General features: G+C 41.0%; 1 protein-coding gene across 2 annotated transcripts; it reads left to right on the plus strand.

Moving 5' to 3' along the window:
- The first annotated feature begins 3,076 nt into the window (after positions 1-3,076).
- On the plus strand, positions 3,077-14,479 carry rfk (riboflavin kinase). Of its 2 annotated transcripts, XR_008759103.1 has the most exons (5): positions 3,077-3,552; positions 8,653-8,804; positions 9,714-9,816; positions 11,500-11,847; positions 11,952-14,479. XR_008759103.1 is itself a non-coding variant. In XM_055919007.1 (4 exons), exons 1-4 carry the CDS (start codon positions 3,471-3,473, stop codon positions 11,649-11,651), a joined length of 489 nt encoding a protein of 162 aa, XP_055774982.1. In that variant the 5' UTR covers positions 3,077-3,470; the 3' UTR covers positions 11,652-14,479. The 2 variants fall into 2 exon arrangements, 1 of the variants encoding a protein (XP_055774982.1); XM_055919007.1 differs by having other exon boundaries at positions 11,500-14,479.
- The last annotated feature ends 882 nt before the right edge of the window (positions 14,480-15,361 follow it).

The following is a 15,361-nucleotide window of genomic DNA, read 5'->3' on the forward strand; positions in this document are numbered from 1 at the left end:
AATTAACAGGTGTGCCGTGTAATAAAAGTTAATTTGTGGAATTTCTTTCCTCAATGCGTTTGAGCCAATCAGTTGTGTTGTGACAAGCTAGGGGTGATATATAGAAGATAGCCCTATTTGGTAAAAGACCAAGTCCATATTATGGCAAGAACAGCACAAATAAACAGAGAGAAATGACAGTCCATCATTACTTTAAGGCATGAAGGTCAGTCAATCTGGAAAAGGTCAAGAACTTTGACACTTTTTCAAGTACAGTCGCAAAAACCATAAAGCGCTATGATGAAACTGGCTCTCATGAGGACTGCCACAGGAAAGGAAGACCCAGACTTACCTCTGCTGCAGAGGATAAGTTCCTTAGAGTTAACTGCATCTCAGATTGCAACCCAAATAAATACTTCACAGAGTTCAAGTAACAAACACATCTCAACATCAACTGTTCATAGGAGACTATCAGGCCTTCGTGGTCAAATTGCTGCAAAGAAACCACTACTAAAGGACACCCATAAGAAGAAGAGACTTGCTTGGGCCAAGAAACACGAGCAATGGACATTAGACCAGTGGAAATCTGTCCTTTGGTCTGATGAGTCCAAATTTGATATTTTTGGTTCCAACCGTTGTCTTTGTGAGACGCAGAGTAGGTGGTTCACACCGTGAAGCATGGAGATGGGGGTGTGGGGGTGCTTTGCTGGCACTGTCTGTGATTTATTTGGAATTCAAGGCACACTACCACATCATTCTGCAGCGATACGCCATCCCATCTGGTTTGCGCTTAGAGGGACTATCATTTGATTTTCAACAGGACAATGACCCAACACACCTCCAGGCTATTTGACCAAGGAGAGTGTTTGAGTGCTGCATCAGATTACCTGTCCTCCACAATCATCCGACCTCAACCCAATTGAGATGGTTTGGGATGAGTTGGACCGCAGAGTGAAGGAAAAGCAGCCAACAAGTGCTCAGCATATGTGGGAACTCCTTCAAGACTGTTGGAAAAGCATTCCAGGTAAAGCTGGTTGAGAGAATGCCAGGGAATGTGCAAAGCTGTCATCAAGGTAAAGGGTGACTACTTTGAAGATTGTCAAATATATGTTGATTTGTTTAACACTTTTTTTGCTACAACATGATTCCATATGTGTTATTTCATAGTTTTGATGTCTTCACTATTATCCTACAATGTAGAAAATAGTCAAATAAAGAAAAACCTTTAAATGAGTAGGTGTGTCCAAACTTTTGACTGGTTCTATATGTTTAACATCACAGCATAGTTGAAAGATATGGCGTGTAGAAATCCAAAGAGGGTGGCCAACAGAGATAGGTGGGGTGGGCTGAGGTTTGGGATGTGGAACTCGAGTCAAGTGAGAGTGGAGTTGCTGGGCGAGGCATAGAATGACGGTTAAAGATAAAAGTAAAAAATAAAGTCAAAATAAACAAAACAAAAAAGTATGTTTGAATGACACTGAGGGCAATGCTGTTACATCCAATGCCTGTTTGCCCGAGGCTGATGCCGCACAGGTGCTTGTACGCGTGTACATGTAACAGTGTTGCTTCGTCCCTCTCCTTACCCCAACCTGGGCTCGAACCAGGGACCCTCTGAATACAACTGCATCCCACGAAGCATCATTACCTATCGCTCCACAAAAGCCGTGGCACTCGCAGAGCAAGGGAAACAACTACTTCAAGGTCTCAGAGCGAGTGACGTGACTGATTGAAACGCTATTAGCGCACACCCCGCTAACCATTTCACACCGGTTACACTCACCCCCTTTGCCCGCCTCCTTTTCCACAGCAACTAGTGATCCGGGTCAACAGCATCAATGTAACAGTGTTTCTTCTGTCCATCTCTTCACCCCAACCTGGGGTCGAACCAGGGACCCTTCCCTCGAACCAAGGGAAACAACTACTTCGAGGTCTCAGAGCGAGTGACGTCACTGATTGAAACCCTATTAGCGCACACCCCACTAACTAGCAAGCCATTTTGCACCAGTTACATACACATGCATATACACACCCTCGCATTCAAAAGCACACGTGCACACACACACACACACACACACACACACACACACACACACACGTCTCCCCCAGTTTTATCATTGGAACATGATACAAAACGATGCAACGGTGTGCTTTAGGACCATGTGGATGCCTCCGAGAGGTTGGGTAGGCTGTTTGGAGTGTTTAACCGACTGGATTAAAAAAATATACAAATAATGACCCCCCCACTTCTAAAACCAAAATTGCACCCCTGCTCAAACGTACACAGTTGGCCTTGCTGTTTTGATATTTGTTGTCCTGTGAGGCGATCTTGGCAGATTGGTGGCCTGGCAGTTGGGAGCTTGGGCCAGTGGCCGATAGGTCGCTGGTTCGGGTCCCTGTTTCGACTTGTTGGGAGATTTGTCGACGTGCCCTTGGGCAGGACGTTGACCCTGGATGCTTCTGTGGGTCACCCTTGGAGGGAGTCAGTTAGAAGAGTGAATGTAATGTAAATGTCGAGCGGCTTTACTGTAGGTAGATTGTATGTTTTAAATATTAATAAAAAAACTAAAAAGAACGGCCGACTACTCTTCTGTTTCAGCAGTCACGCTACCCTGTCTGCGTCACAGCAAACAAAGAGTATCACAAACTCCCCCCGACCTTCCAAATCTGTTCCATTTCTTTTATTCCTACTGCGTTTTTAGCAGTATGGCATTAGTAAAAACCTTGCTTCTACATCTGCATTGCTTGCTGTTTGGGGTTTTAGGCTGTGCTTCTGTATAGCACTTTGACATTGGCTGATGTAAAAAGGGCTTTATAACTCAATTTGATTGATTCTAAGGGCAGACCTGGTTGTAGCTAGATACTGTATGTTTGAGTCACGTCGAGGACAATTGTAGCATTTTAGCTAACCCTTTTCTTAACCTAATTATCTTAACCTACCACGTTAATTCTCCTCACCTGCTACTAAAAATAACATTTACTAGTAAAAACCCACAGACCTGCTCTGAGAACAGTCTTGGTTTCCATGTCCACACTCCAGTCCAGTTGGTGGCGGTAATGCACCGTAAAGTTATATAACTTTAAGGTGCATATATAAAATCTATATATAAAATCCCCAGAAGAAGAATCGGCCACAATCACATTCACAACTTCAAATATGCTAGCTAGGTACTTGGCCAAAGCGCAACGGGAGTAAAGATAAGTATATCAAGCTAACTTAGCATAGCAAATAGCTGTTCTGTCATTTTCGGCGTTCAGCATTAAAGGGCGAACTGTGGTCCTTGCGCTGAGTAGGAATCATCTCTGTTGCTAGTTATCAGTGGTTAGCTAGCTAGCTAGCTAGCTGTCTTTCGAGGTCATTCTAGGCAGTGCGTATTGTTAGCTAACGGTACAGAAATATTTTTTTGAGACACTGTATAGGCTTGACTAGGTAGCCCGCCAAACTTTTAGCTAACTAACGTTAACTGAAAGCCGTCCCCAGTTGGAAAGGAGACATGAATTGTCTTCCGTATTTCTCCCGGGGGGAAGTCGTTCGAGGATTCGGACGAGGAAGCAAAGAACTAGGGATTCCCACAGGTAACGACGTAACTAACGTCCACATTAACAAGGATAGCTATCACCCAAGATGTTTGTCTTAACGGTATGCTTCGATGGCATGTCGTTAACAAAATGTTTTGTTTATGATTGTGTGTTAACGTTAAGCTTCACCGGCATAGCGTTAACACTGTTTTGATAGTTAACTGCTTACCTACTGCTGTTAGCAACATACGCGTTAGCCAACATTGGTTTGCGTTGTATCACGTACTATTTAACGTTAGTACTTTTAGCTAGGTATCTAGCTAATTTAGTATTCTAGCTCCCTTTGATTTGACTGAAGTAGGATTCCCAACAGTAGGTAACGTTTGCTAGACAGCCAGGCTAACGCTAGCTGTCTGCAATGTCTGTGTCGCAAGCTACCGGTTACATAACTAGTTAACTAATGTTAGTTAGCCTGCCATTCTTACCACTGCTTACTGCTCGCAAAGCGATAAATGTACACATACATGTTATTCAATCATTGCAACCACACTGCTCGTGTGCGTGGCCAGTCGCTAAAATATAAAAAAGTTATGTGTGAAGCTTAACACGGTGCAAGTCAGGCCTCTCCCATCTCCTCATTGGTTTTTAGGAGCATATACCCACGTGCCATCTCCTCATTAGTGTTTAGGCGCATATACATGGGTGATAGAAAGATGAACTGACATCCACACTCCAGTCGGTTGTAGTAATGCGCTGTATAAAGTCCAAAACGGTTTTTAAAAAGATACCTGAGGAATGAGGAGAGATGACGAGAAACTAATTCGTTTTACCGTTTTATCTGTGGATTAATTGTCGGAGTAGAGGACCTTGTACATTTCAGGTAACAACCCAATGTTTATATCCCAGGACAAATTAGCTAGCGATAGCAAATAAATTGCCATAAATGTTTAATGCTTTTCGACCTGTCCCCAAATTAATGTAGTTGGTTCAGAGTTTGTTTTGATATTTCAACCTGCGTGTCCTGATAGCTAGTGTGGGTGAACAAAATCAATGTGCGTGCAATGGCCCGGTTTGGTCAGCATGTTAGTTCATTGACTGTATATAAACCAGAAAAACATTGAGTGGGATGTCTCGCTGAAACAATGAAACCCAAGTCCATGCTCGAGTTACCTACCTAGCTAAGTTATAACGTTGTTGTTTTACTAGCTAGTGGTGGACTTGCCCGAAAGATATTTGACATGTTATATGTACAACTCACATTTGCTAGCTAACGTTATTTACTGTAGCCACAAACGCTAACTACTGAAGCTGTGTTGATTGACCCATAGTTACACCAAAGATTTTTTTTTAACTAAACCAAGATGGACCGCAACCCGTCGTTTCAGATAGAAACAAATTCGTCATAGTTGGCAGAACAAGCAAGGAGGTGGACAGACCAAACACGAGCTAGCGATATCCTATTGGCATGTTGTAGCACATATTTGGATATTTAAGTTACATGCTGATCAGACCGCGCGCACAAATTGATTTTGTTCACCCACACCAGATGCGCCCAGGACACGAATGTCGAAATATCAAAACAAACTCTGAACCAATTATATTTATTTGGGGACAGGTCAAAAAGCATTAAACATTTATGGCAATTTAGCTAGCTAGCTAGCTTGCTGTTGCTAGCTAATTTGTCCTGGGATATAAACATTGGGTTGTTATTTTACCTGAAATGCACAAGGTTCTCTACTCTGACAATTAATCCACAGATAAAATGGTAAACCAAATTTGCCTCATCTCCTCCTAACTTTACGCTTCTTTTTCATCTTTGGACTTTTATATGGCGTTTGGCAACCAACTTTATAACATTACTACAACCGACTGGAGTGTGGACCTCATTTCATCTTTCAATCATCCACGTGGGTATATGCTCCTAAAAACCAATGAGGAGATTTGAGAGGCAGGTCTTGCAGCGCGTTGAGCTTCACAAGTAGAACGCAGACGCTCGTGAGCCGTGTGGGTGCAATGATTGAATAACACATGTGTAAATGTATTTTGCCACACGAGCCGTGTGGACCACATGTTATGGAACGCCAACTGTGTGAAGTGCGTGTGTGCTATAACTCAATTTGCCTTTGCACTCCTAAACAATGCCTTTAAAAAAAAACTTTAGCAAAGGGTAAAGTCTACAAACCTTAATCCACTCCGTTATACCACAGATGGAACAATGAGAGATATATTTCACTGGATGTATAAATGTGAAGCATTCAGTTGGCTTTTCCACTCAGTACCAAATATGGTAGTTAGCAGAAGCCTAGTGGCCAGCAGTGGGAGAAGATGGAACGAGATAATTTACTCAAAGATGAAACATCTCATTACAGTTTTCTGTTACCAAAACTACAATCTGTTACGGACAGAGTGAACTAAGTCGACAGGAGCGTTAAAAACAAAATACACAGAATATAAATTGACAAATAAATAAACAAAAACTTGTTTCTCACAAGTGTAGCATAGATTGAGTTCTGCAAGTCACATGTCCACTCCGACAATGAGAACGGTAAATGACCGTAATAATGATATAGTCAATGCATTAACATGAATTACCATAACCAAACATTACAGATGAGAAATAATGGGAATTAATTGTAAATGAAGTCTACCACTGGTGATGTATGTAATGGTTAATTGATAGACACAGCTAACAATGCACACAATGAGATACCAACGAAATGGCAGGAGACAGCGCATTTTAGTTAGAGACGTGCCTTGTGCATCTGAGTCACAATCCCCATATTCTTGGACCGTGGTATCCCCCGGCCTCCTCAATGGATTAATCCACTGAGACGTGCACAAATCAGACTGGTGTCTCGTGTGCCATGAAAATAATCTATTTGTGACTGCACAACCTAAAAAGATTTACTGTTTTCAATATAGACCCCTTTAGGCATACAGTATTCCATACAAGGCACCCAGACCTTATGAAAGTTTCACAGTATACCCTTAATCTTGTAATAAATCAAATCTAGTGATTCATAATTTGACATTTCTGCCATGCATTGTGGGAGGATAACCAACCTTCCAATTAATTGCAACGCATTTCTTAGCCGCTATAAATGCTAGGTTACACAGTATCTTCTGATAAGTCTCCAGTATCAACATTTCCAATCAAACAAAAACATGGAGAAGGGAGAATCTAGACATGCAGAGATAAAATAACATACTCTTTGCCAGAATTCAGCCAGCCTTCACAAGATCATAACATGCAAATATGTCCCCTATGTTCACCACCTCCGGCAGAGGAATTATATTTCTGAGTGCATGATATTCAGTTTCACTGGCATATGTGTGTTCTATGGATGGTCTTAAACTGCAGTAATTTACAGTTGAAGTCAGAAGTTAACATACACCTTAGCCAAATATATTTAAACTCAGTTTTTCACAATTCCTGACATTTAATCCTTGTCCTTTGCTGTTGTTCTGGGATTGATTTGCACTTTTTGCACCAAAGTACATTTATCTCTAGGAGACAGAACGTGTGTCCTTCCTGAGCGGTATAACAGCTGCGTGGTCCCATGGTGTTTATACTTGCGTACTATTGTTTGTACAGATAAACGTGGTACCTTCAGGCATTTGGAAATTGCTCCCAAGGATGAACCAGACTTGTGGAGTTCTACAATTTTTATTTTCTGAGGTCTTGGCTGATTTGTTTTGATTTTCCCATGATGTCAAGCAAAGAGGCACTGAGTTTGAAGGTAGGCCTTGAAATACATCCACAGGTACACCTCCAATTGACTCAGGCTAATTAACATCCTTTATCAGAAGCTTCTAAAGCCATGACATCATTTTCTGGAATTTCCCAAGCTGTTTAAAGGCACAGTCAACTTAGTGTATGTAAATTCTGACACACTGGAATTGTGAAAGAGTGAATTATAGGTGAAATAATCTGTCTGTAAACAATTGTTGAAAATATTACTTGTCATGCACAAAGTAGACGTCCTAACCGACTTGCCAAAACTATAGTTTGTTAACAAGAAATTTGTGGAGTGGTTGAAAAACAAGTTTTAATGACTCCACCTAAGTGTATGTAAACTTCCGACTTCAACTGTCTGAGATTATATGAACATGACTGGGCTTTCAAACATATCTGTATCCATTCATCATCAGTGTCTTCCAGGTCTTTCTCACATTTTTGTTTGACATGTTTTGTGTAATCTGGAAAAGCCTCTCAACCCTTGATACAGTTTGGCAAATCAGCTTTAGAGGTTTGTCAGACTGCCTTAAAATAGTTTCCATCTGTGATGCTTCTGGCTTGTCCAGTGTTTGCTGCACAGAGAGAATAAAGTATTGTATATGCAAAAGTTCACCTCAACGCTGTCAGACTTGTCTTCCCTGGTTGCCTGACCCTGCTGAGACCCCTGTCACCATCTGATGCTGCTCAGATGAGGCATGACAAAGAATTACCTTGGTGTACATTTATACATTATATCATCCAAGAATAGAATCGATGGTTCAATAATTGGAATTACCATTAAATTACCACAACTTTCACTGGGGACAAAAAATGCAATTTCAGAATGTGTGGGGCGGGGGGGGGGGGGGGGGGGGGGGTCGTCATGTCCCCAGTGAAAGTTGCGCCTATGGTCAAAACTCTGTTGCATCAGTAGGCCCACACAGATGGGGAAAGCCTTCAAACGGAAATCACAAATAATCATTTTGCATATTGGCCAACATTTTTCAGGTATTAGAATATAAGCGACCTCTTCCCTCAAAGTCTGTTTTCTGGGCTCTTTTTGGCTACTGATGGTAGGCTAACCCGTTTCTCTTGTGACCTTAGCCAGTACAGCTGTTTGGTTTTGGCTGAACACATTGCTTTGTTTTCAATGTCATTCATGGAAGCCTAAAAGGATTCTGCTTCCAACATGAAAGATGATAAAAGCGTCCTTACTAGGTCGGGCAGAAATGCATTTGATGGAATGCGACTACTTGGTCAATAAGAATACTGTCAAGTTAAGACTATTGCCGGTGAAGTCAACCTTACCCTTTTCAGACAAACATGGAAATACCTTTGTTGTCCTTTTTATTGAGTGGGTTAGTGATCAAATGGACACTCACTGCAGACACATCGGATTGATTGACTTTAAATGTCCTTTTAATGTCTCTTCTGATCAGCCAACTTCCCAGACTCAGTGGTGGAGCACCTCCCTGGCGACATCAGCACAGGGATCTACTATGGCTGGGCATGCGTGGGCAGCGGAGACATTCACAAGATGGTGATGAGCATCGGCTGGAACCCCTACTACAAAAACACCAAGAAATCCATGGCAAGTCCAGCTCGCCCACCCATATAGTCTATATAAAAGTATTTAAGCTTATATACACTGGGTATACCAAACATTAGGAACACCTTCCTAATATGAGTTTCACCCCCTTTTGCCCTCAGAACAGCCTCAATTAGTTTTGGCATGGACTCTACAAAGTGTTGGACGCTATTCAGATTGTCATACTACCTTATACGGTATTATCCCGGTATGATGTCATACTACCTTATATGGTATTATCCTGGTATACGTTATACCCATCTCCACACACATTGCCATAGGGTCATCACTAGTTAACACAGCCACAAAGTCAAAATTGGCTCGCATTTTAGACATCATTTAAGGTTAGGGTTTAGACATAGGGTTAACAGTGTGGTGTTAGTTAGGTTTAAAATACATTTTCAAGAGATATTGTAGAAATGAGCGGGGTTTAGCCATAATTATGACTGTGGCTTTGTTAACTGGTGATGACCCTGCCATAGACATTTTAGCGGAAGTAGTGCCGTGACTATGGCTTGTCAAAGACCTATGTCAATACATAGGTTTGTGGACATTGACATAAGATGACACTCACTGCGTTGGGGAATAAAAAGTAGCTTTGTCTTTCAACCAGTGCACACATTGATTGCAGGTATTTGTTTTAAAAAGTGCAAACATTGACATTTATTATCATACCTCCGTTATTTCAAAATGATTGTATACCTGCCCAACCCAAGTGTAAACATGCTTATTTGACTTGTATTGTTAGTGTGTTTTGTGGTGGATATGAAGACTGTGATTTCTGAAGAGAATCAGACTTGGTGGTAGTGTTGACTGCTTTGTTTTCCTTAGTATGTATGTTTATTGGGACTTGTAGTGGTCACGTGCTGATGGTTATTGATTCAGATGTTTATTGATTGATGTGTATTGCAGGAGACTCATGTGATACACACGTTTAAAGAAGATTTCTATGGACAGATCCTCAGTGTAGTCATGGTGGGCTACATCCGTCCAGAGAGGAGCTATGACTCGCTTGGTAAGAGTGAGTACTGGTGTATGTGTGAGAGATACAGTACCAGTCAAAAGTTTGGACACACCACCTCATTCAAGGGTTTTTCTTTATTTTTACTGTTTTCTACATTGTAGAGTAATAGTGAAGACATCAAATCTATGAAATAACACATTAAATCATGTAGTAACCAAAAATGTGTTATTTGAGATTCTTCAAGGTAGCCACCCTTTGCCTTGATGACAGCTTTGCACACTCTTGGCATTCTCTCAACCAGCTTCATGAGGTAGTCACCTGGAACGCATTTCAATTAAACAGGTGTGCCGTCTAAAAGTTCATTTGAGCAATTTCTTTCCTTAATGTGTTTGAGCCAATCAGTTGTGTTGTGGTAGGGTTGGTATACCCCTATTTGGTAAAAGACCAAGTCCATATTATGGCAAGAACTGCTCAAATAAGCAAAGAGAAACGACAGTCCATCGTTACTTTAAGATGGTCAGTCAATGTGGAAAATTTCAAGAACTTTGAAAGTTTCTTCAAGTGCAGTTGCAAAAACCATCAAGCACTGACTTGCCTAGTTAAGTAAAGGTTAAATAAAAGCACTATGATGAAAGTGGCTCTCATGAGGACCGCCACAGGAAAGGAAGACCCAGAGTTAACTCTAATGAACTTATCCTCTGCGGCAGAGGTACCAACCTCAAATTGCAGCCCAAATAAATGCTTCACAGAGTTCAAGTAACAGACATCTCAACATCAACTATTCAGAGGAGACTGCGTGAATCAGGCCTTCATGGTCAAATTGCTGCAAAGAAACCACTACTAAAAGGACACAAATAAGAAAGGACTGCTTGGGCCAAGAAACAAGAGCAATGGACATTAGACTGGTGGAAATCTGTCCTTTCATTTGATGAGACCAAAGTTTTGATTTTTGGTTCCAACCGCAGTGTCTTTGTGAGACACAGAGTAGGTGAATGGATTATCTCTGCGGTGTGGTTCCCACTGTGAAGCGTGGAGGTGTGATGGTGCTTTGCTGATGACACCATCAGTGATTTATTTAGAATTCAAGGCACACTTAGGCTACCACAGCATTCTGCAGCGATACACCATCCCATCTGGTTTGTGCTTAGTGGGACTCGTTTGTTTTTCAACAGGACAATAACCCAACACACCTCCAGGCTGTGTAAGTGCTATTTGACCAAGGAGAGTGTTGGAGTACTGCATCAGATGACCTGGCCTCCACAATCACCCGACCTCAACCCAATTGAGATGGTTTGGGATGAGTTCGACCGCAGAGTGAAGAAAATGTAGCCAACAAGAGCTCAGCATATGTGGGAACTCCTTCAAGACTGTTGGAAAAGCATTCCAGGTGCTCATGAAGCTGGTTGAGAGAATGCCAAGAGTGTGCAAAGCTGTCATCAATGCAAAGGGTCGCTAGTTTGAAGAATCTCAAATATAAAATATATTCTGATTTGTTTAACACTTTTTGGTTACTACATGACTTCATGTGTTATTTCATAGTTTTGATGTCTTCACTATTATTTTACAATGTAGAAAATAGTCAAAATAAAGAAAAACCCTTGAATGAGTAGGTGTCCAAACTTTTGGTTGGTACTGTATAAATCTATATCACACACACACACACTTTCCCCCATCCTTGTACACACACTGCAATCCTCAGGCAAGACATTCTCACACCTGTCTCTGTTTTTGCAGACGCCCTCATAGCAGCAATCAACAATGACATTGAGGAGGCCAAGAGAAACCTGGAGCTCCCTGAACACCTCAAACTCAAAGAGGACAACTTCTTTAGAGCCACCGCCAGCACGTCCATGACAACATCCAACAAGATCATGAACGGCCACTGACCTCTGAGCACATCACACAACCCTGTCTGTTGTTCGACAGCTATTGGGCTCTCCTGTATGTTATCCTCTGCTCTGTATATCTCTCTGTAATCACTACCACACCAATGGCCAATATGCCACTTATTCAGTCCTCTGTAGAAATTTTGTTTTGAGGATCAAATCTTCGTATCTGACCTGAAGCTACATTTAGACCATGGTCGTGTTCATTCGGGCACAATACCAAAAACCGTTACAAAAGTTTTCCAATGGAGAACGAGTTTCTTTGTCGGATTAGTTTGGTGCCTAATGAACACGACCAAGTTAATGCAAGATAATGTGCAACTCCAGGAAGTGAATGTGATCTTTGTGTGTTGAGGGGGAACAAATTGTGTCTCGTCACAAGCCCTGTACCATCAAACCACTGCTAATAGAAATGAATGGTCGTTTTGTATTGGAGTTTAGTCTCAGCTTTACCGTCAAAGTTTATTCATCCTTTTCATATTCAGATGTATTAAAAATGTCTGCCTTGAAGCAGAGAAGTCCTCAACGTATATTGCATGTAATCTAGGCTAAATAATTGCATTATACACTTTGCTGAATTCATGTGCTTTATTTTATTTGATGTACAGTAGGGCTAGTTTTTATAATATATTACTGTTTTCGTAGACAAATCTGTGAATGAGAGTATCTATTCCCTGTCCCTACCCCCTCAGATTTTGAGCTACATGGTTGGAGAAAATGTCAATGCAGCTTCAGCTTTCTGCTGTCCTTCATTTGTATAGTTCCTCATTGGTCGAATCCAGCATTTTACCTCCCCAGAAATGAGGGACATTTTATTTAAGTTTTGTGAGGTACCAAATGACCTCACTTATGTGTCTGAAAGTTTCAAAAATGTAGTTTTTACTGGCTTAACCATGTTTGGACCCTAATTCCACTGAGATGAGCAATGATATGGTACAAGAGGAGTAAGTCCAGGCCTCTGATTCTCTACCGATAGATGCGGTGGGCATGTTTTTTTTTGTCGTTTTCTCAGAGGACAGAGTGTCGAGGAACATACATATGTAGTGCTTTATAGCGCCTGTAAATAGCCTAGTTGTTCAAAATGAATTGTGAGTTCATGTGATTTGAGATGTACTGTATTTAAGAGTCTCTAATATTGGCAGAGGAAAAAATATGTCTATTCATAATATATTACTGTTTCGTAGACCGAATCTGGAAATAAGAGACTATATTCCTCTCCTGGCCTTTTTATTGCAGCTGAACTTAAATTCCTCTTCATCCATACCATGCAGAAAATGTACTGTATGTAGTAAGCAGTTGATAGATGCAAATGTAAATCGATACAATGTCATATTGAACGCTATGCAAATTACTGAGATAAGCATCTAGTCGCTAGCACCTAAAAGTCCTTAGGGAAGGTTTCTGGTTAGAATAGTGACTCAGAGCACCAGTTGTAGAAGAGGGGATAATTATTTTGTGCCCCTGACCTATACGCCTGACTGGTTGGCAGTACTGTGCCTTAATACCATAGAGGGACACATTCACACACATATTGCCACAGCCCAACATATACATACATTTTCTCACAAACAAACACAGCAGAATCTGTGCTAATTGAAACCCGGGGCACCCCATTGTCTGTGACTAATCTGACTCCCTATCATCAGTTTGTTGTGTACAAGCACCAGGGAAGAGGATTGGTAAAACATGGCTGCTACTACATGTATTATCTTAGCATCCAACCATATAAAGATATTATACGCAGTTATTCCATTAAACCAGTATACTTTTATCTTGTAACGCTAGCTATCACCATACTACTGTAGTAAAACATACAGTAAGCAAACACAACTCAAGAAGGGACATTTTGTTTTTCTCTGTTTTCCCAGCTCCAGTTTTCAGTCTAATGGCATTACTCTGAATGCCAAGATCTGGTTAATGAGGTCAGTGTACTCTGTGGTAATTGTATAAACAATACAAACCTCCCCAGACCACGAAGCAGCTCGTTTTGTAGCTTGTGTTTTGATCGTTGTGCCCTTTATATACATACTGGTCAGAGATGTTCTACAAATCAGTGTAGCTAGAAGCTCTCATTGAACTATCCATAAACATGACTCATATTTATGATCAAGTAGCCTATGCATTAGTGTTGGATTAGGTAACTGTACTCGAAGGCATCTGGTAGTGATAGTGTTGTAGGGTTGCTCTCCAGTTTGGCACCGAACCACCACCCTCAGCCAACATATGATCTCATCGCTAAACAAGGAAAACATCTAGCTCAGTTGAGACTGTGCTTAGTAGAATCAGACAATGTCATGAACCAGTGTCACCTGATTCTTCTCCACTTTTGTTCTTCCATTTGTATTCTGCTTTTGTTTGTTCCTTTATAAAGTGTGTGATGGCAGACTGTTAATTGTTCCCAAAATGTGTTTTAGCTGGATAGGCCTCGTAAATCATTCAAATTCTTTCCAAGTGACACTTGGATTTTCCAGACCTCCGGTACAAACTATTCTTTGTTATTTCCACTGTGAAGGCATACAGATTTGACAGTTCTTTTGTATGTAACAAAATCAGACCATGCAATACTGTAATTGTTGACGAACTAACATGTCCTGAGATATAGTTTTGAATTTAAAAAAAATATGAGAAAGCGTAACTGTGTAATTTTGTCATCACAGTTAACCATGGGTCTGTGTTCAGGGACCCATTGTGTGTGTTGGGCTCATCGTTTTCAGAACCCTGCTGTATGATCCTGCTTGAAGTTTTATGGCTCTATTCAAGCTATAAAGCTGAGCGATGCGGCTGGAATAGAGCCCTTTTTCTTATTAAACGTACAAAGATGCATGTCTCATTCTCTCCCTCTCGTTGCTCAAACTCGATCAGCTTTCAGTGCTATTGTAGATTTTATGGTGGGGTAGGACATTTCTGCTTCATTGGAAATTGGGTTGTTACAAGTAGTTTCTTTCCAGGAATTACACTACCTCCATTGTTATTGAATATTGTTCCTTCACATGCATAAAATATCACAACACAAGTAAATGTCTGGTTACATATGTAGCCTCGAAGGAGGGCCATGAGACAGCACACTGTATGTTTGGGATAGCCTACTCTGTCGATAACAAGGGACAAGAAGTATCAAAGCTGTGTCTGAAAATGTTATTAGCCATCAAATCCTTGTTTTCTTAGTCCTTGTTTCCTCAATTCCTCTGAAAGCTCTTTTGGAGGAGGTCTGAGGGAGAGGCTGAATTTTCTCATCCAATGCACTTTGGCCCGATTCCAACCCGAGTTAAGTGTGCATAAATGGAATGTTAATCCCTTTTATGCACTTTTCTCTCTGTGTATTCTGACCTTGAACTTAAGCATGAGAAAATCATGCTATTCACCTGCTTATTGTTGTGGGTGGAGATTGAACACATGGCGGTGTGTTACAGCTACGCTGTATTCTGTCTGACTTTGACTTAATTCCACCAATTCCTTGAGGAAACCATGAAAAAGGTCTAGTGAACCTACCGGTTCCAAGTGGAAAAAGCATCTACTTAATTTTTTTAGATATAAATAACAGCATTCTCCATGCACTGTAATTTACAAATTGATAGGCGCTATTGATAAGAGCTAGATAAATGAGTAATCCGTTTGGATAAAGGAATTGTAAATATTAATGACACTTGTTTTAGATATATTTTACCTTATAATCGCTGGAGACGTGAAACCAGTCATATGACAACCAATTA

Source organism: Salvelinus fontinalis, chromosome 4 (genome assembly GCF_029448725.1).
Source record: "Salvelinus fontinalis isolate EN_2023a chromosome 4, ASM2944872v1, whole genome shotgun sequence".
NCBI lineage: Eukaryota > Metazoa > Chordata > Actinopteri > Salmoniformes > Salmonidae > Salvelinus > Salvelinus fontinalis.